The following is a 21,662-nucleotide window of genomic DNA, read 5'->3' as shown; positions in this document are numbered from 1 at the left end:
AATGCTTTACTGATGAAAGATCAGTTGTTTCTGTTGGTACAGTTGATCCAACTCGACTCCTTTTAAGACAAATGACATGCTGGCTAAACCGAGTACAAAAAATCTCCCTCACCATTGCATTTATCACATGGCTAACTCCATGAGCAGACAAGATAAACCAAATCCTGCACTGTGATTGGCAAGATGTATCACCCAGCTGTGTTCAGCTGGTAATCCTAGTGATTCTTCTGCTATAAATAAAACCATGGACTGAAATGTAATGGATGCCAATAAACATGTACAAGAAAGGATCATGGCCAATATCCAGCCTTAGTATCCAACTGCAGCGAATACCATCCAAATAACAGTACAAGTACACAGCGATATTGTACAGTTATTTGTACAGTAGAAAACCTGTTTGCCATACAGGTCGGCGTGCCCATGCAGCCTTAATATCCAACTGTAGCGATTACCGTCCAAATAACAGTACAAATATACAGCGATATTGTACAGTTACTTGTACGGTAGAAAACCTGTTTGCTGTACAGGTCAGCGTGCGCACACAGAACTGTCACACTCTCCCTCTTTCATTGATAAATTTATTGACTACAGCGGCTGGATAAGAAATCTCTCATAAGATGTTTTGGTGTGTAGTATCGCTTTATATTTTTACTCGTTGATTGTATTTTGACGAGCCTGTACGACTCGCCCTACGGGCTCATCAAAATATGGTACAACTTGTAGAAATGTACAGCAATACCACACACCAAAACATCTAATAAGATAGATATCTTCACTGAACAAGCCTTGTCAATTTTCCCTATGTATTATTCAACAAATTGCAAAGATGTTCATATGTGTATATGACTCGCAAGTCTTTGTCAACTGGTACGTATACTTGACAGAATAATAATCTCTTATTCACAGAGCATGAGGGCCGTACTGGGGAATATTGGCCTGAGGTTGTGGCAGTACAGACCAAGAGCAGCAAAGCCTGTACAAAAATGACTGGGGGTAAATATTCCCCAATATGGCTTCAGCAACCTAGGTTAGTGGGTAGTTCATTAAATACAGTATGGCACTTGGGCCATGCTTGTTTTAGTTTTTTTTTCCTTCCTTTATTTATCTATTTCCACAATTACAACAATTACAATTCTTTTTTCAACATTAATTCTTAGTTAAACTTGTTTCCTCAAAAATCTACCATTTTCTTTAATAAACAAATTTGTTTTATTCGATTTGAAATATATGTGTTTTTCAGTTTCATATTTAATTACCAAAATTTAAGGAAGGTAATGTTTCTTTACATCAGCAAGTCCACAAGTAAGATTTTCCTAAAATTACTATATAATAAAATAGATCCATCTCTTCCTCAAAAGATCCAACAATAACATCGCAATATGTGAGCGAGAGGCTTCTGCAACTCTTGATTTTACTCAAAATTTTTTCATTAACCTCTTGCCAAAAAGAATTTGAAAAAGGACAACTGAACAAAATATGGGATATGGTTTCTGTTAGTTGATGAAAGAATGTGCAGTTGGGATTAGAAACGTATCCTATTTTACACAGGCGTTCATTAATAAACAGAACAGAATTCAACACTTTGTACTGAAAGGAGCGTAGATATGGTTTGTTAGCAACCCTCACTGGCAAAAGAAATGCCTCTGAAACTTGGTTGTCATCAAGGCTAAATTCTCTCTTTAGCTTGACCCATTTACTTGGCTTTTCCAATTTTTGTTTTATAAGAAAACAATAAACTTATAGTCATAACATTTAAGACTTTCAAATCAAGAATTACCTTAACATTGGGTATGTTAACACACAACTTCAAAGGAACAGATTGCCTCAGGTCTGTCCACACTAAAAGGTTGGACCTTGTCAACCCCTCACTTCTGATAACATTAAAAGACTCGATATTTGACTTGTCAAAGAGCAGATCATTTGTATAGTGAATATTCATATAAAAATAGTGCTTTATATAAAAAAACACTTTTATCATCCATTTTGATTTCTTTGTTCCATATAATATATTTGTAAACATTACAATTTTGGATCTACAATTTCTCTTATATTTGACCACGACACTTATAGATCCGGATAAAAAGTGGATGAAATGTTTATCTGATTTACATCATAATTACACTAAAGTAGAAAATATTTGACTTGTCAAAGAGCAGATCATTTGTATGTTTAATATTCATGTAAAAATAATACTTTAGATAAAAAACACATTTACAGTTGATTTTGAAGTAGAAAATATTTGACTTGTCAAAGAGCGGATCATTTGTATATTTAATATTCATATAAAAGTAATGCTTTATATAAAAAACACTTTTACCATCAATTTTGATTCCTTTGTTGTTCCGTATAACATATTTGTAAACATAATAATTTTGGATCTACAATTTTTCTTATATTTGACCACTGCACTTATAGATCCTGATAAAAAGTGGATGAAATGTTTATCTGGTTTACATCATAATTACACTGAAGTAGAAAAAGAACCCCTTCATAATTATCCAAAAGATAATAATTATTAAGGCAAGACTTCCAGAAACCTGACGAAAAATTGGAAAAAAATTTTGAATTTGACAGTTTGAAAAACAAAAATACATGGCTTAGGACCGTTGCCATGTCTTGCCAAAAAAGTTCCTTCAAGACTACACCCCATCACAAAGTTTAGTTTTTAACAAAGTCTTTTTTTTATCCCAGTGCTATTGTTTAATTTTGTACCAGTAGTTGTAATATTCACACAAAGTACCATTGTTTTAGGATCAATTAGACTTGATCAGTCCCAAAAACAATTTCAGTCACCTTAGTACAGAAAAGGAAATATCCTGTTACGATTTTTGGGGTAATCCTTGAATTTGTTGTGGTACCATTCATGTGTAACTGCGGCTCCAAGTGAAAGGTTCTGAATAGTGTATAGTAGAATCAGTCCAACATAGATGTTCTGTCCCTTTTGTATTATAAAGAAAGAAATGTAAATTAGGATTTCTGCCAAGTAATGAGGACTAGAAACGGACTCAAACCAGTCTCCATAAGGAATTCTGTACAAGTTGACTGTTTTTCCACTTGCCGAGTGTCGCAACTTTGCCAGGATGTTATGGCAGTTCCATTGATGCCAGCTTGCCCATAAAAATAGAAACACTCCAAAGTATTGGTACCAGCTGAAGGTACCCAAAGAAAGTCTACATGAACTACACCAGTCTGGGAAAAATAAAACAAAAGGAGTTATGATGAGCATACTCTTACTTTCCAAACCTATTACATCATTTTCCAGGAAGAGTCTGGTGCAGTTTTTATCTGACTTACCCTTGATTCTCCTAAAAATGATAGTCTCATTTTTCAATGGGATATGTTATCAGATCCTCCTTAGTGTGCAAAGACAATAGTTTCAAGTTGCATGTGGTGTTTAAATTATTGAAAGGAAACAATTGAGGGAGGGCAGTCTTGACAACATTTTCACCAACTGTTGCATTTCAGAAGGTAAACAGATGGCACATGGCCTGTCTGATAGGCACTACATAAATTTGTGTTAACAATGTTTATTCACAGCCACAACCCAGCCCACTTGTGACACCCCTCACATGTGGCACAGATTAACTGGGCTCAACTGCAAAAACTGTAATTCTTATTTGAGACTATATTCCTCTCTATAATAATATACATGAAAAAAATTACTCAATTCTGATTGGCTGAGAGCAGTGCAGTTCAAGTGTAACACCAGTGCAAATTACACATCGTAATTCTGGATTATGATTGGCTGAAACACAATAGGAAATTTTCTAAGCCAATGATATCACGTGAAATAGTGTAGCGGCTAACATCACTTTTTTGGCAAAATTGTTCACTTAGTGATACAAGAATGAAATTTCACAGAAATGTTCTAAATTAAGTATTCTTTCATTCTGATCGATTAGCCACTTCAAATTTGGCGGTATAACACTTTCTTTTTAACAATTTACTAAATAGGTGGTCTTTATCTCAACATGGATGTCATTAACTTTAGGTATAGACTTAATTCGCAGCCTTATGCAGGAGAAGTTGATGATGTTGCAGTACAAAAGTTCATTGCTGAGCAAAGAAACTAAAAAAATACTATAGCTGAGTAGTAAACGTTGGCTGCTAGCAAAAATGTCCGCAGGCTATCAAGAGTCGCAGAAGAGGCAGACATCATCATGGCAAGTGGAGCATGTCTGTAAGTATTTTAGAATTTTGTACCTAGGTTATTACGATAATAGATTTTAGTTTTAACCCTCACATATTACTTGTGTTTGGGTGGAAATGTTGACATATCTTTTAACAATTTTTGCACTCTAAACCTCTCAGACGATTCATCTCAACGATAGGTCTTCACATAGAAATGGCTGCTCTGAAATTGATAGGGTCTTTACTTCAGGACAGTGGTTGGACAAGTGCTTTTGTTGAGGCAGGAGTTGCCTCATCTGGTACTGCAGAATCTTATCTGTCAGCTTCAGGTGTTACCAGATCTCGTCAAGCATATCATATCACAGCATGTTGTCTATACAAGCAGAGGAAAGCTGCATATAATAGCTATAGCAGAGATACATTTTAAAGTTCACAACGGGTTCTTGATTTCGAAGAGTGGTGTAAGAAACGAAGACTCGAAAGTCCACAGTTCGCATTTTGTTTTAGCTCTAGAGCTAACCATTCCAACACTGTTTCGTTCATTAAGAGAAGCCAACTTTTGCCTATATCGTGAGGCGCTGGCAGAACTTTTGCCCTATTTCTTTGAAAACAACAGTGTAAATTATGCGTGGTGGCTTTAAATTCACCGCAGAGATATATGATGACCATCGATCAACAACATCCAGACGTAGCACAAATCTCGCAAAGAATTCTCGTCAATTGCAATCGACCAAGCCCACGAACAAAACAATGCAGTCATCAAGGATGATGGAGGAGCGATAGGCTTGACAGAGGACCCTACAGCACTCTGGAGGTGGATGATAGCTGGACCAGAGGTCAGCCACCTAGTCACTTGCTATGAAGAGGTTGCGGGAACTTAAGATGCAACAATCAGTAGCAAGCATCACGAATGAGGCGGAAGTGCTCAAATAGCAGTCTTTGAGAAAGTGGAAATGGGCAATCCTTTTCAAGAAGAGTCTGCAGACCTCCTCGTATTAGACAAAAAGCTAAGGACATTGCCGATCCAGCTAATTTAAGACTTGTTGCTACGTACCATAGTAGGGGCAAAGATCAGTTCCAATCCTTCAATGAAGGACTGAATAAAGAAGAGTACACCTTGTTCTATCAAATAGAAAGAACAAGATCACCTTCTTCAGGCAAGAGGAAATTTCTAGTGCCGTCAGTTCCAAGGTGAGGACACTGAAAGAGGACTGTCACCTATTTTCCCAACTCTCCATTTCATGTCAAAGCAGACAGTATGATTAGCATGATTTCTTCCAGCACAAACACCAGTCAGCTCCAGCTTACCCCAGTGACAGTGGGAAATTTCACACATGCCAGAAATCCCAACTGGTTGAGATACTTGAGTCTAAGGCTTTGATGCCAAACACAGAACCAGAGGCAGATGCAATCATCATAGATGGATCACTGAGCTCTTGTCAACTCCCAACCCCCACGTACGTCAAAGACATTTGATGACTACGCCAATGAGGACATCCTTCCAAGGGGTAGATCATATTCTACCAAGTACCAAAGAGTTGACAATGTGTTTGATGTGTATAAGGAGTCCAGCCTGAAAGTAGAGGCACAATCCAAAAGGGGCAAAGGGATACGCAGAAGGGTTACACCAACCAACAAGACTCCCCAAAATTGGAAAAGCTTTCTGAGAGATAACAACAACAAGACTGAACTTTTCCATTTTCTTGTGGACCGCTTGTCTGAAGCAGACATGCCGTGCTTGGAATATGTCTGTTGCAATCGCGTAATTGCGTTAGAAGATTTAGCACCATGTATGCACAAAGAGTCAGACCCACGTATTTTTGTGCACGCATGACATGCGGCAATGGATGGCAGTAAGGCTTTAATGATTAAGGCCAACGACATGGATGTGGTAGTTATTGCCATATCTGTCATGAAATCCTTAAACGAGCCTGGAAAAAAGGTGGATTGCATTTGGTCAAGGAGGAAATTTTCGATTGATTCCAGTGCAGGAACTGGTAACCACAATCGGTCCAGAGAAAGCCAGTGAACTCCCATTCTTTTACGCATTTACGTGATGTGACAGTGTGTCTGCTTTCCATGGCAAAGGAGAGAAGTCTGCATGGCAAACATGGAATGAGTGTAAAGGGGTCTCAGTGTGTGACAGCTCTTGACGACGCTGATCTGCAGAGTCTAGAGCAGTTTGTTGTGGTCATGTATGAGAGGTCCAGTGCAGATATAAGTGTGAACGATGCAAGACTGAATTTCTTAGCTCGCAAACAGAGGCCGTATGATGCAATACCACCTCAGTTTGCCCTCAAGCTACATTCAAAGCATGCTGCCTACCAGGGAACAATTATCTGGGGTTAGGCCACTCTCCCTCGACCTGTCACAAAAAGTCCAGCTGATTGGGGATGGAGTAGGCGAGGTGACACGTGGCAGATACTTTGGACTGACATTCCATCAGTTGCTGCAAGTTGTCGAGAACTGATCAGATATGGCTGCAGGAAGGACTATTCTGGGAGGTGCAAATGTCTTTGTTTTGGGCTGAACTGTACAGCTTTGTGTAGCTGTTCGTGTGAAAAGTAGCTCCACCTGGTCATTGACTATAGTGGGCATACAATGTGAATTGTATAGCAGCACTACTTGGCACTGTTACGAAATCAAAAGCTTGTTTGAAAAGCTGTTTTTGAATTAGCCAGCTAGAAACCGCTGGGCGTAATGAATTGCTGTCCTGAATATCAGAATTCGGTTGAAGTAGGCATGTAATGTGACTTGTGTATTTGAAAGCTTATACGTGATCAGAGGTTGTTTAAAAAAGAATTGTTTGGGCATACTGAATTACCATACTGGATAACGGATAGGCACATAATGTAACCTGTATATAACAGTACTTGAGATCATGAGCGCCTGTTAAAGAAAGAATTCTTTAGAATTGTTTGGCCATTTTCAGAAACTGAAAGATGTATGGAATAGTCAATTGTATCTAAAGGATGCTAGCAGTAAAACGTTGTAATCAGGGAGTAATAAACTGGTCAAATGTTGCTTCAAGATGAGTTGGAAGTAAGGATATTACTTAAAATGGCCGCCATTTTATCACATCACACCCATTTTTAGCCATTTTGAAAAAAACTCTTGTTAATGCGAATTTCAAGTGGCTAATCGACTAGAATGAAAGAATAGACAATTTAGAATGTTCCTGCCAAATTTCATGCTTGTATCACCAAGTGAACAATTGAAGCTGTTAGCCGCTACACTAAAATGATGACAAAAATTTTGTGCGGAAACCTTCAAAAAAGTTTTCTTCAATGAGAAAAAATGGCTTCAAGAAAGATCTTCTGGCACTTCCTACTCACAATTTTTTTCATGTTTATATTATTAATAAGTAATCATACAGTTTTTCTTGTTCAATTTGGAATTAATTTGCTCTTGTGAGTTTTTCAAAGCTGAAATTGCACCCGCTGAAGCAACTTTTTGAAAAACTCACTTGTGCAAATTAATTCCAAACTGAACTTGAAACCATATGATTACCTATACTAATTTGAGTACATGGTATTGTTATATGATAAGATTTACTAAGTTTAGTTGGTATCAAGAATAATCAAGAAAAGGAAGTGTTGTAAACAGAATGCTAAGAGATTTATCGTACAGTGATACAAAAATATTTATCTCATAATTGTTTAGAATATTTCCCTACACCCACCTCTGTCTTTTTTCTCTACTCTGAGGAATGATGTAGCAATGGAAGTTACATCCAAACAATAGTAGGCTACACCCACCAAGAAATGTGATAAATGAATCTTGCCTGAGAACACACTGATAAACAAACATTCAAACAATCTACGACAAGTCTGTACCAGCAGAAGAAGAAGAGATACCAGAACAGTGAAGCAGTTGACATGAGGATTGTAGTTTAGGTCCAGTATTTGAGCTAGACCATCTATCATTGAAGTTTCACTGTAAACACAATGATTTAGCAACATCCAGAGAAGTGCACATGACAGAGAACTTCCAGCAACATAGAAATGAGTGAACCAGCTGAAAAATAAAGAAGACACTAATGAGTTAGAGAATAGCAAAAAGTATACTGACTTTCTTTAAGTATCAATTTCCTTAGCATTGCTGTGTCAACTGAGGACACTGTAAATAAACAGATTATTGCCCACAGAAGAAAGTACAGACATATGTATGTTATAAATATTACCAACTGGCAGTAGCTCTGGAGGGGGGGATACTCCCATATAAAAGGACAGGGTGCTCCTCGTACCTTAAAGGGGTTAAAAAAGTGGTTTTGATATCTCTTAGAGTGTTCAGCCTCGAAGGGTCCACCGCGGGAGCTTTTGCAGTACCTTTTAGGGTATTGAGAAGAAAAATTATAACAGGAGATGTTTTGTTTTAGAATTGGTACCTCTTAGGGGTGAAAAAAATCTCAGCTGGCCACAACCACAAAACATGATCTTGGTTTCAAATTTTCCGACCTTTTTATATGGGAGTGCTCCCCCTTCCCCCCCAGGGCAGTAACTAGGCTGACCAGTTGGCTATCTAAAAAGCCTGGCCTGAGGACTTGTTACTTCTCAATAGAGGAGTTCACACTCTAAGGGGCATTATGGGTAATCAGGACAAATTTACAAGAAACAAAGCCGTAAAACAAATGTTTATCTTTATATTTCCATTCTGATTTCACATTTGGAGACAAAACATACTCTGTAGATGGAAAAACACCTATTCTAGGTTCACCAGTGTTTTTTGTGGGCAGTGTTTTTTTGTAAGTCTTAGCTGCTCAAGCCACAAAAATGTCTCTGATACTCTGATAGGTAGGCTAATGCCTCACTCAATCAACTCAAAAATGCTAGTGAATGTAGAAAAGGGGTTTCTCTATTTACAGTAAAAGTTTCTTCTCGAAAATGAAACTCAGAACGGAAATATGAAGAAAAACATATATTTTGCCACTTTGTTTCTTTGCAATCTTGCCCTGATTACCCATAATGCCCCCTTAGAGCGTGAACTCCTCTATTAACGGCACACACAATAGGACTGTTTTCACACCTGAAGAAGCAGTGAGGTTAGAACCATACAAGAATATGTTTTTCGACAACTGAGTTACAGTTAAGCTTTTCACGTCTTCTTCCAACATTTGAAATGGTGCTAATAATTATAGGCAAGCACAAAAATAAAACTTGCACTTGCTATTGTTTCAGAGCGAGCAAGGCAAGAGCTATCTAATTCAGACAGAAAAAATACCTATGACATGTTTGAGAACAACCTCTCCCACACCCCCTCCCCGCCTATTTTCCCTTTAAACTCAGGCCATATATGGATCACAATCGTATTATATAAATCTTTATCACGTCAAGAAGTTATGATCACCAATAATGACGTTGCTACATCTTTAAGATTACTTGCTATATTTAGCTCTTGCACAATAACTTATACGCGATACATGTGACCTCTCGGTAACCTCTGACCATTTGTCTGACAAGCCAGACGTTTCCTCCCACCTGTTTGGGACATGGAGACACTGAGTCCAGCTGCTTTGCTTTAACTCACGCTTAGTCTTTCCCCATTCAAAAATGTCGTGTAGCCACTCAGGGATATAACTCTTCATTAAGTACAACAAACTAACAAGAAAGCAACCTAAATTTAGGAAACTCAAACCCACGAAGAGAACGTCCATTTTGAATGCGCGCCTGCAAGTAACCCAGCGGTCATTCAAAACAGCGTATAACACGCAAGCGCAATCCACGTGTACTAAACGAAAGTGTACAAATTGCCGGAAAATAGCTTTACCATACAGTTGCTTTTTGGGCTTTTTATTGTACTACACACGAGCAAAAAGATAGCATTTCATCAGGATGGTTGTGATGACAATGATAGGCCGTGTTATCGACGGCTTACAACTGGCAGCCTCTATGCAAAGTGATCAAGACGTAAGTTCATGTACCATGTAACACCAAACCCATAAGCTCAACTCTCTTTTTGTACGGTCAGTTTTCTTTTATATGATGCAGCCTTTTTTTTATAAGTATAAATATACAGGTATATATGTTATCTTTCAAACAGCGCTTGATATTTTCTGCTTTCTCGCAAACGTCCAGATTTCAAAGAACACTGAAGAACGTACATCATTCACAGTCCGAGACTGTCTTGCACATTCAATTTGCTGACTTCACAAAAGTAAACGTTGTTTGTTGTTTATAGTACACGTGTCCCAAAATATATGTTTTACAGCTACATTACAACTACTTGAAATATTTACATTTGAAGTCCCTGTAAATATAATTGATTTTATAGAGAGCTGCAATTGTCGTCTGTCTGTCTGTCTGTCTAAGGACAGTCAGTATAATTTTGACAAGGAAGAGGTTGAATTGTTTATCTCTGCTGGTTAGGCATATGGTAACCATTAAGCACTTTACTACTAGTTAACCTGCTTTTATACATTTGAGGGTCATGAAGAGAAAACCAGCGTAGGCTTGTTAGTGTTCTTTTATATGCTGCAACTAAGAGAATTAATTTAGGTTTCCAAATTTTAATCAACTTAGCTGCGGATGACACATTTGCAGGTTTTGGTCACAAATTTATTAAGGTCTCGCGGTTCATTACTTGCATGTCAGTCCAAAGTTCTAGCACTGGTAGCTGTTAACCTGCAGAACCTGGGTCATAAAAATGGTGGATAGCTTGTTGAGATACCTGTTCATTATGTGTCCTATGATATACTCTCGTCCAATCAAAAGAGATTTATCTGTCACATGTTCTAAAAATATCAAATGCGAAAGTTGAGAGATTTGAAACAAAACTGAGAAATGCACACCTCGGACACTACCAGCAAGTACCATTAACTTTGCACAGATCTGTTAAAAATAAATTTGTCAGATCAATATTAGGAAAGGAGTGGCCACAAAGCTTACTTTCTATACAAAAATCAGTACAACAGTACCTCCAGCCTTTTTGTTTTTTCCTTTGAAAGAAATTAACCATTTGTATTTTGTTGTTCTTTTAGACCACTAAGGACTACCAAGCACAAGCCAAGATGTTGTTCAGAAAACTCACAGACCACTCACCAGCAAGAAGCAGCATTGAAACTGGAACAATGATGTTTCAGTGAGTACATGTATTAAATAGCAGAGCTAAGCAATCACATTGGTAACACAGATGGCAATCCGTACCAAAATAATTTTTTTTATTTTAATAATAAAAGCTTCTTGCAGTTACATCTAGGTCTATTCTACATGTGTATCTATATTGCTCTATAGGGGCACATGACACCATTGACTTTTTTTTTTTTAAAGCACCTAGAATTTCAATCAATTGCAAAGAAACAAACCTAACAAAATTGTCATGGAGACCACTGAATTTTGTGTTTTTCAGTGCCAGAACTACCATAGTACATGTGTTACGACTGATGCATGCATTTTCGACCAGGAACCAACAACATTTTGCTTACTTGAGGTTTCTTTCCCAATATTCTAACCATAACAGATTTTTGCCATTTGGATTTTCTTGATGTTTCTTTCCCAATATTCTAACCGTAACAGAGTTTTGCCATTTGGATTTTGCACTTTAGAATAAAATGTGGGTCATGACCTCAAGACTTGTAACAACGTGATAGAGGAGTTGAAAAATATGTTTTTCTGGATGTTGTGTTGATATTTACATATGACTGTTATGAAGCATTGACAACATGCAGAGTAATATTTGATTTTATGACATATTGTCAAGACCGTGATAATGATATTGTTCTTTCTTTTCCTTTTGTCAACAGTTACATTATCGAAAATGGTGTGTGTTTCTTGACGTTAACCGACAAGACATTCTCCAAAAGAGCAGCATTTAGTTTTCTTGAGGAGTTATCTTCTGAGTTTCACAGGGAGTTTGGTCACAAAATTGCTACAGCAACTAGACCCTACTCATTCATTGAATTTGGTGAGCATTTACATAGTACTACGTTGTGATTCTCTCATTAAGTTGTTTTTTGCTAGAGTCTCGTCAGATGGAGCCCTGTTATTAATCTAACTGTCTGGTAAAATCTTGCCACTTGGTTACTGTATTGATAAGATAAAGTCTGTTGAAAGCCAATAATGTTATGGCTTTTATATTTAGGCAGGTGCTTAACTCCGATTTCCTTAGCATGAAGTGGCTTTGAGTAAGTTGCTAGTCCTATACAGGTTGCCCTGCAACATTGTTTAGATTGTCCCAATAATGTGCAAGACATTAATACTCAAGGGGAGAGGGATACTGTGAGAGTAAAACGTTTTGTTCAAGGACACAACTTGTGGTGAAGATAAACTTTGACTGGACAAAAGTATATTCCAAGACAGAGATTAATATAATGTACCAAAATTGCATTCACCAAATTGTACTAAACAAGATGCTGTCATAGTATTAAAGTAAGTAACTAGGTGCTGTCTTTTAGACACATACATTCAAAAGGCAAGAAAGAACTACCAGGACTCAAGAACAAGAAGAAATTTAAACAGATTAAATGATGAACTCCATGATGTACAGAGAATTATGGTTCAAAACATTGATGATGTTCTTCAAAGAGGGGAACAAATTTCAGGTATGTCTGTGAGTTACAAGGGGGACCAGTCAGGCTAGCATTTTCATATCGGTAGGAATAAAAAAAAATTGAGGCATGAGATTGTATATTTAATTTTCAATCTGTTTTCACTGTCTGGACAATTACTGTTTTCAAGACAGAATCAGGCTGTTTGTGAGAAATTGTACAGAAAAACATATGTAAGAAACAGAAAACAGATCAGCACCTTTGGACCCAGCATCACTCAATTTTATGTATTTTACAAAGTTATTCATAAGTTTATTGTTTGGCATTTGCAGAAATCAAATTTCATGAATTCAGTTTCTTCGTTCCAGTAGAAAATGGTGCAAAAATTGTGAAACATGTCTTTAATTCAGATAGCAGGAGGTGTATGTATTACCATTGCATCTATGTTGAATGAATATTAAGAGAAAATATATGGGCTAGGGATTAAAACCTCTCTTTACTTATAACAAGATGTCTGTATTAATAATTTATGTGTTGAACCACAAGGCATGGATACTGCTTTTCACACTTATGAAGATTTAATTAGCTTGTTTAACCTCAGTGAACAAAGAATTCGTTATTCTTTTTTTTCTAGTGTTAGATGACAAGGCAGGAAATCTAAGGTTCCAGTCTGAAAAATACAAGAAAGATGCAACCTACTTGAATCTTCGTTCTTCTTATGCCAAATACGCTGCTGTAGGAACAATTTTTGTAGTGCTTATGATTTATGTTCGGTTCTGGTGGTTTTGAGGAATAGCACACAGCATGTTTGCTGAAATATAGAGCTTATATTAACTAAATATGTCATTAATAGTAATAATAATATGATCTTACTGGCTAGACATTTCTATGAAATAGTAGTTAGCCAGGTAGGTACACAATTACATGAAGTAAAGTTATAAACCTGTTGTTGACATTTTTAATTGTCACCAGAGTTGTCAAAAGTAGGCCTCTGCTGGCAAAGTCACTATTTGCATCAGCTGGCCACTCTCTGGGCTAATTACCTGATTAAGTTGGCAAACTCAACCACCTACCCTTTGTAACACCACTGTTTCACTGCTTGGGATTACTCCCTTTACTTTAAAACCATAGCACTAGGTGAGAAACTGGTTCATTCCCCTTCCAGGCACCACAGTACCTTGCACAACAGCATGATTGTGCTGTGATGTATGGAAGCAAATTCAACTGACTGCTCTCTTTGGCCCAAACAAAAGTTTATCAGATATTTTCCTTTATAATGTAGAAAGGACTCTGCGTGTGCTGATTGGTCAAAAACCCATTTTATAAATCAGAGTATAAAACATACAAAAAGCATGTTTTATTGTTTTGCGCATGAAAAATCTGATCCTAAAGCAACCCTGAAGAAGTCTAAGCTGTGTATTACACTGTGATAAAACACTCCGGAGATTTGAGAAAACTTGAGAAATGTAGAAAACACTTGCCTGTGGCTCTTGTTTTCTACATTTTCCTCGTGTTCTCAAATGTCCATTGTGTTTTATCACTGTGTAATACACGGCTTAGGTTTCTTTATTTGTTAAATATTTTATGAGTCCTGCTATTTTAATGTGATCACCACATTATGACTAGACACTGCTGGCCTTATTGTTTGTCAGATTAACAGGGTCCTACTGAAGCAGTTTATAGAAATGTTATTCTGCTACACAAACAATTGGCTGTCGACCTGCAGCAATTGATGGTAAAACATTTAGCTGGAGTTATGCAACCATGTTTAAATCAGTCTGTCCCTTATTACCAATTTCCAGACCAGTTACTGTCCTGATAATGGCAATGAAGTGATAAGGTCAACCGTACAATCCAGATGAATTTGCTATTGTATTAGTTTATCCCTTCAAAAAGCAACTGGTGCCATAGCCTGCGAACACAGACGTATTTCTGGCTGTCACTTGGTTCCGCCGATAAATAACTTCTGCAAACCTGAGCCAGAAAACAATTTCTGTGACGTAGGAATTCTAAGCCAATCACAGTTTAGCTCAAATAACCCCAGATTTACTGCACGTGGTATTCACTGCGAGGAGCACTCGAGTTTCATTCTATCATGGAATCTGATTGGCCAAGGAGAAACAAAAGTCATTACGTCACAGAAATCGTTTCCTGGCTCAGGTTTGCAGACATTATTTTTCGGCGGAACCAAGTGACGGCCGGAAATACGTCTGCGTTTGCAGGCTACTGGTGCCATATAGCTGTAAGAAATACTAAGAGTGTGAGAAAATTTACCACAAGGGAAAATGTCAGGTCAATAAACTACAGGAATGAGATTTTATGTCAGATAAATATCTGACAATCTGTCATGACAAAAATTATTGTAATAAATTCCTAAATAGCATGTGTTCTTAGAAGACAAGGTTCAAAAAATTTCAATACTGATCAGGTAGCACAACCAAGATCATGTGGGGTATCTGACTATACTAAGAACATGTCTGGAGTGAAGTCAAACATTCTTTTGTTACTGTTTAGTTTAATGTGGTCCACTCTCAAAATTAAATGGTCAATACATGCCTCTTACTAATGAATTTTTTTTGGTCTAAGTGCTAAGTGTATGGGCCATAAATTGAGGGGGGGGGGGGGGGGGGGACAAAGATCTACCATAACTTACTGTATGGACCAAGAAGACAAAGTTAGTAAGATTTTATATCTTTCCTGTTTGTCCAATGGGTTTGGGAAATCATTACAACTTTAAATGAGTGACCCATGTGAAAAACAAGACCAGTCACCTGCAAGTAGTTATAACGTTTTAATTATTCGTGTTCTCTAAATTTTGACAAACAAGGACCATATTACATGCCTGTTTTGCCATGCATGTTAAGCAAACTTGGCCGTGAAATAACGAGACCATTTGTCAACAAAAATGGTTTCAGCTTACAGTATCGCTAGAAAATGGCCTGCTAAATTGATCAGTCCTGGCATGCAAAGTAAGCGAGAGGTATAGTAAACTGTATTAGCAAATATACAACGCTAGATGAGTAGTTTTTGATTCTTAAAATAATTTATGATCAGTGGTCATACAAATTTTCATGAGGGAATATTCAATAATATAATAGAACCAATATTTCCTTTCAGCATCCTAATATGAAACATACAGGTTCGTTAAATTCTTGCTGTTTAGTGCAAAGTGTGAATTGTTTTCCAGTCTCAGCTACTGGTTCAACACACATACCTTGTCTTTCCCAGAGGATCATTATCATTTAGCAAGCTGAGATTATTACTGTAAATAGATATTGATTTAATTTATATCAATAACACAGAACATTCATGAAACATTTTGTGAAATATTTTTTTTTATTACTTTCAAAATTCAAAAGGGCTTGATCACCCTCAGTGAGATTAATTTATAATGGATCTGTGGAGACTGCAAAGTTACGATAACCTTAATACTGTTGCATCAAATAGTAGAAATGTGGCAAACACAATCATTAAGCTGCAACTATTGCATCAAAATAAAATTGTAATAAAACAAAATCTCCCATTAATAGGAGCAAAATAATTATTTTTGTGTTGTAATGTGATACACAGTCAAGCCTGCTGCTTAACACAACTAATAATAGAGTCAACAATAATATTGTATTGCTGAACTCTTGCTCTGTTTAAATATCAAATAATTGATCTCACACAGCAATTTAAAGATTGATATCCACATTTTAAACCTTAAGTTTACATCTACCATGAGTCCATGAAAAACTGACCCTAAAATTAAAAAGATATCCAAGGATATGAAATAATCATTGAAGGGTGTTTTATAACACATGGTAGTAAAAACAATAACCAAACATCTTGTGCAACCATATCACATGAACTCCATTTTTTCATTATTATTATTATTTCAACTTTTTCATCTTGCCTAATTTTAATCGGGCTTGTCTTTTCTTCTTCTGGTTCTCCATATCTTTCCATGCCCCCATGATGAACTTACTGAAATGACACAAAAGAAAACATTAATTAATCTACGATGTTAGTCATTGTGCAACATTTCAAAGGAAGTACTAAATACACATCACACACATTAGCAAAGATCCTTTGATACTGGCAGATCCGAGAGAAGGGCACTCACTTTCTTGACAGGGCATTCAAAAGTCTGTAATCCTTAGTAGTCATCTACCTTGCCCATGAGAGCAAGAGAGGGAGAGGAGGGGAGGGTGAGACATCCAAGACCCAAGGGGATGGGCTGGTAGGGTAAAAGGCTGAGGAGAGGGGAGGGTTTCAAGTTTGCAGCTGTCAGACATTTCTGTGATGCAGGGGATGTTTTCTCAATGGTTTTACTAATGTTCTTCAAGAGAGAGAGATGTTTAACTTCATAGCCCAAGTTTACACTTTCTTCATTGTGACACATAATTTTTAAAAGTTATTCTAGGTGTCTGCGTATTTGTCCATGTGTGCAATCCAAAAAATAGCATTAGGCTTGCAATGCTAAAATTTGCATGTCCCTCTAATTTCATGGAAATGAAGGCCATAAGATCGTTATGCCTCTACTACTGTAAGCTACATGTAACAGGTGTGCCAAGGTAATGCTGTAAAGTGTCCTTTAGAAACACGTCTATGTGAGTTTAAACCCCTGAACTACATTATTTGCTAGTCACAAATTGTACAGTATTGGGAAGAAAAGCAGTGAAATTTTTTTACAGTATAAAATTTTGATAAGCATAATAAGACACAACTTTTGGCAAAGTTTTAAAAATATCTATACATGGGGTTCAGAGCCACCTTAAAGTTTCGAAAATTTAAGGTGGCTCTGAACCCTATGTACAGAATTTTTTTAAACTTTGCCTAAAGTTGCATCTTACCATGCTTATCAAAAATGGACAATATAAGAAGATTTCACCATGCCATTTTTAAATTATAAGCCCCTAAAGCTGTAATTAGGGGTGGTTTTAGCAGGTCATACTGTTGCTATGGTAACCCATTGTGTCACGAAAATGATCACGTGTTCACCAATCATTGGGTAGTTTGTTGATACCATGATTGTTGCATCAACTGAGGAAGATGGTAATAATGACCCATCAAAATCTAACTGCTGGAAACTGTTTTAAGCCACCCAAAAGGATTTAAAGTTTAACTGCTAGTTCTAAGCTTAAAGCTTCTTGTTGAAACAGAGGACATGAACACCCTGACTCAAGCACAGCAATTATACCTTCACCAAAAAATCACTGTTGGAAGGTACAAGAAATCAAATCTTACTTTAATCCTGAAAGCTCACTGATAAGTCCTTTGATCATTCCCTTGTCAGAAGGCACCTCCACACTGCAATGATATCCATTACTCGTGCCAATTCCTGCCACATTACAATCTTTTAATAATTGCCTGGACATGAAAGAGCAATAATATTTACTTTACCATCAAACATTAATTGTTAAACAAATAAGTTGCCATATGTTAATAAACATGTACATGTACATTCATGAAAGCCCCCATTAATTCATTTAATTTTATCAAAGTGTGTCTTTAACTTTGTCTTCGCTAGTTCACATTGAAAAAGTATTTATGATTTAAAAAATTATGATCACAGTCTTTGATACCTCAGGCAATTGAAATAAAAAAATAAACTAAGAGAAACTCAAGGGGCCATTCCCTGTACAACAACTTTCACATGCAGGTATAAAGGGCACAGAAAACTTTGCAGAATTAAGTGTGTTGTTCCAGAATATAACCATACTCCTTCCACAGAAGATTTTGGTTTCAGACCCTCTCCTGCCCATCGGGAAATTCCAGTCCCAATGTAGATGTTTGTCAGTTAAAATGAAATTTAGGTTAAAATGAAATTTCTTTGTCTTAACCCTATTATTATTCATGGATCATGAATAATTAGGGTTACAGGACAAAGGAAATTCAGAATCAAACTAGGTTAAAATCATTTTAACCTGAATTTCATTTTGCCCTACAACAAAGACATTTGGCCTTTCAAACTGCCCTCCCTTTCAGAATTTCTGATGGCCTTCTATGAGGCTGGCATGATACTTTCTAGAACTGTTCATGGTATCTTTCCAACATTTACCTGGCGTCACGTTTGTGAGACTCTGGATGTAGATTTTCATTTGAAGAATCATCAACATGAACTAATTGTGAGTCAGTACAGTCCATTAAAGAATCAAATTCCATAATGTCAGCATCAAAACCAAACAAAAAGCACCCTGCTTCCACCTTGCTTGATAGGTTCTCAGTAATTTCATCTGCCACTGTTTGGTGTACTTCACCTGTTTCTGACTTGTGTTTGCAAGAAGACTCACTTTGCAATGGTAACTCTGCACATGTCACAGTTTTGTCCATTGTTATCTGTTCATGTGTCATAGGCTCTTGATCCACCCAAAAATCTGATGCCTGAGCAGTACTAGTTTTAAGCAGTTGTGGTGACTCCTGACAGGTTTCATTTGTTTTCCTGGTTGTTCTAGTTTCAGTAGTGGGGATCTTGTCGACTTGTACATCAAGATCATGACATCCATGTTCTTCTTCATCAACATGAGGGGAACATTGTTGCTCGGAACAAACACCAGCAGAAACCTCCAAATCTATCTCTTTTCTCTTTGGCTTTCTTGTAAAAGATTCCTCATCTGGATTTTCTTGCTGAAAAGTTAAAATTGTTTTTAAATAACATTCTGCAATTAAAACAACTTACTGCACAGGTAAACCATAATAAATGATAACTATCTATTGATATGTTCATGGACATATCATTTCAACAAAACTTTTTATGTCTTCCCTCAACACTACTGCTTCACACACAAAAATGGATCGTGCACTGGGGGAATACTGAAAGAGAATGTCACAATCAAGTTTCTTGAGATATTTGAGTCCAGTGCATTGAATACATTTTGTGTGGTGCAGGTTCAAATACTCATAATTTTACAAAGGCTTGTTAGAGTTTAGATCTGCCACACCAAACTTTTCCAAGTTTTGGAAGAAAAAACATCCTTCAATATTACACCCAAAAAGCTAAACATTCACTAATTACTAAGTTAGACAAACTCTTTTGTTTCTCTATGCAAAGCCATGTGCTAATGAGGCAAAATATAAACAATGAATTCCTACTGTTGCTTTATGATGACTGCACCACTTTTGCATCAGTTGGAATTCCAAATGTAGGTCACACACTTTGCCTTATTTATCAGTGTCTGTTGCAGCAAAAAAAAAATAATAATAAAAACTAGCGTGAGGGTACTTACCAACATAACAGGAGTGGTTTCACAATTATTAGGAACCATTTGGTCAAGGTCTTGGTCACTGTCAATTTGGCACATATTATTTGAATTTTCTCCACAGTTTCTAGACTCTACTGTACTATACACTTCATTTTCTATCAAAGGTGTATCCATGTTTGGCATATGGACCGTTCCTGTAAGTTCATTTGACTTTAAGAAATCATCACTGGCTCTCTGTTGGTGATGTTCCTTTTCTGAAACATGATTTCCACAACAGATGTCTGTTGAACTCAGGTCCTTGTCCATTGGTATTGGTGACACGCTGAAGGCATGCACTTCTTCATTTCCTGATGTGATGGCATTATTAAGTGAAACTGCATCCTTCACTTCTAGGTTGGTTATTGGTGAGCCTTCTGTTGCGAGGTTGTTGGGTTCAGCATCGTTGTCATTAGCACACATTTCACCTTTACTTGTTACTGTATGATTTTGACTGTCAGGTTCATTATCAGTTTCTGAATTTCCTTGCTGCTTCACTGTAGTCTTGCTCTCATTCTGATGAGGGTTGTATGGCAAATCTCCGTTATTGTCATTTTCCAATGTTTCATCAGCATGGTTGTTAATTCCTGTGTCATATTTTTCAAAAGCATCTTCTGAAGTAGCAGTCTCTTGTGTTGAATGGACATGGCCTTCAACTGATGTGTGTTGTTGTTTGTTTGTTGTTGCTTGATTCTGTTGTTGTTGTAATGTTGTTGTTTGAGATTCAGAATTAGCCACGGCTTTGCATTTTTTCACACTTTTGGAGGGAGTCTTTCCAGTTACAATTTTTTTCAATGCTGCTTTTGTCAGAATGACAGGTTTAGCTGCAGTTTCTATATTATTCTTTAATGCTTCCTCAGATATGACATCAATTTCTTTGCTGCTATCAGCAACTTGAATCTCAATATTTACAATTGAGTGAGTATCTGTCTCTTCTACAGATGCTTTGGGTTCTTCTTTAAATTCTGTTGAAGAGTAACAAATTAATTACAACATTGGAATTCTAAAAATATCATCAAGTAAAAGGAAACAAAAGGGTGTTGATATGATGCATGTTAGAGCAATGTTTTGGGTTATTAAGGATTCAAACAGAACTACAGATTTGAGGATGTCAGATATGAATGAGGCTCTAAAACTTCACTGAGTGCATCCAGTAGCTTTCCACACAATGTTATGATGAAAATCCTTCTTTTACAACTAGAACATCAGGGCTGACAATAAGTTCTGAATTACCTGTTGCCTTAATTTTCACAACTGTGACAGACGTGTTACTTTGGAGGTGAACTGCCTTAACCACAGATAAGTTCACCTGAAACATCAAGTGCTCATCAAGCATACTCAGCCATAGCAGGTGTTGCAGGTTATGGCCCTTAATGACAGCCCTGGCATGTTGACAATGAGAATCTCCAAAGATTCTCCAAAGCTGGCTGAGAATCTCCAAAGTTAGCTCAGTAGTGCACAACTCCTGGCCTGCCAATAAATTCAGTGCAAATCTGCACTTTGTAGAAGCAAACTGTTGCAATGTGTTTAATCTACATCTACATTGATCCATAACTTGCAAAATCCAAGTTGGGACAGAATTCAAATCTACCTCGTTTACTATGATCACTATAGGCTGAAGGTTCAATACCACAAGCTAAAGTTTCACCCTATGCATGCACATTCATAATGTGCTACAATGTGGATATATTATCTGACTTTGGTCTGGGTCTTAACATTACCCATTTACAAGTATTTTTTAGACAAGTGCATTACCAACAGTGCTTCTGTTATTAAATGATATGCACCCGTCTTTGTAGACAAACTTGCTGGTAAGCATCCACTTACTA

General features: G+C 37.0%; 3 protein-coding genes across 3 annotated transcripts; 1 reads left to right on the top strand and 2 right to left on the bottom strand.

Annotated features, from left to right (window-relative positions):
• Positions 1–11: 11 nt before the first annotated feature.
• Positions 12–9,838, bottom strand: LOC145493727 (polyprenal reductase-like). The gene is made up of 3 exons (XM_081473188.1): positions 9,609–9,838; positions 7,814–8,148; positions 12–3,189 (listed from the first exon to the last, which is right to left on the bottom strand). The coding sequence occupies exons 1-3, from the start codon at positions 9,782–9,784 to the stop codon at positions 2,795–2,797; spliced, it is 906 nt and encodes a 301-aa protein (XP_081329314.1). The 5' UTR covers positions 9,785–9,838; the 3' UTR covers positions 12–2,794.
• Positions 9,839–9,848: 10 nt separating this feature from the next.
• Positions 9,849–13,402, top strand: LOC145493749 (vesicle-trafficking protein SEC22b-like). The gene is made up of 5 exons (XM_081473210.1): positions 9,849–10,037; positions 11,108–11,208; positions 11,870–12,030; positions 12,521–12,667; positions 13,248–13,402. Exons 1-5 carry the CDS (start codon positions 9,963–9,965, stop codon positions 13,400–13,402), a joined length of 639 nt encoding a protein of 212 aa, XP_081329336.1. The 5' UTR covers positions 9,849–9,962.
• Positions 13,403–16,479: 3,077 nt separating this feature from the next.
• Positions 16,480–21,385, bottom strand: LOC145493708 (uncharacterized). The gene is made up of 5 exons (XM_081473175.1): positions 21,067–21,385; positions 19,822–20,798; positions 18,657–19,222; positions 17,843–17,965; positions 16,480–16,579 (listed from the first exon to the last, which is right to left on the bottom strand). Exons 1-5 carry the CDS (start codon positions 21,383–21,385, stop codon positions 16,486–16,488), a joined length of 2,079 nt encoding a protein of 692 aa, XP_081329301.1. The 3' UTR covers positions 16,480–16,485.
• Between the last annotated feature and the right edge of the window lie 277 nt (positions 21,386–21,662).

Source organism: Orbicella franksi, chromosome 1, assembly GCF_964199315.1.
Source record: "Orbicella franksi chromosome 1, jaOrbFran1.1, whole genome shotgun sequence".
NCBI classification, from domain to species: Eukaryota; Metazoa; Cnidaria; class Anthozoa; order Scleractinia; family Merulinidae; genus Orbicella; species Orbicella franksi.
This window is presented reverse-complemented; position numbering and strand designations above follow the sequence as displayed.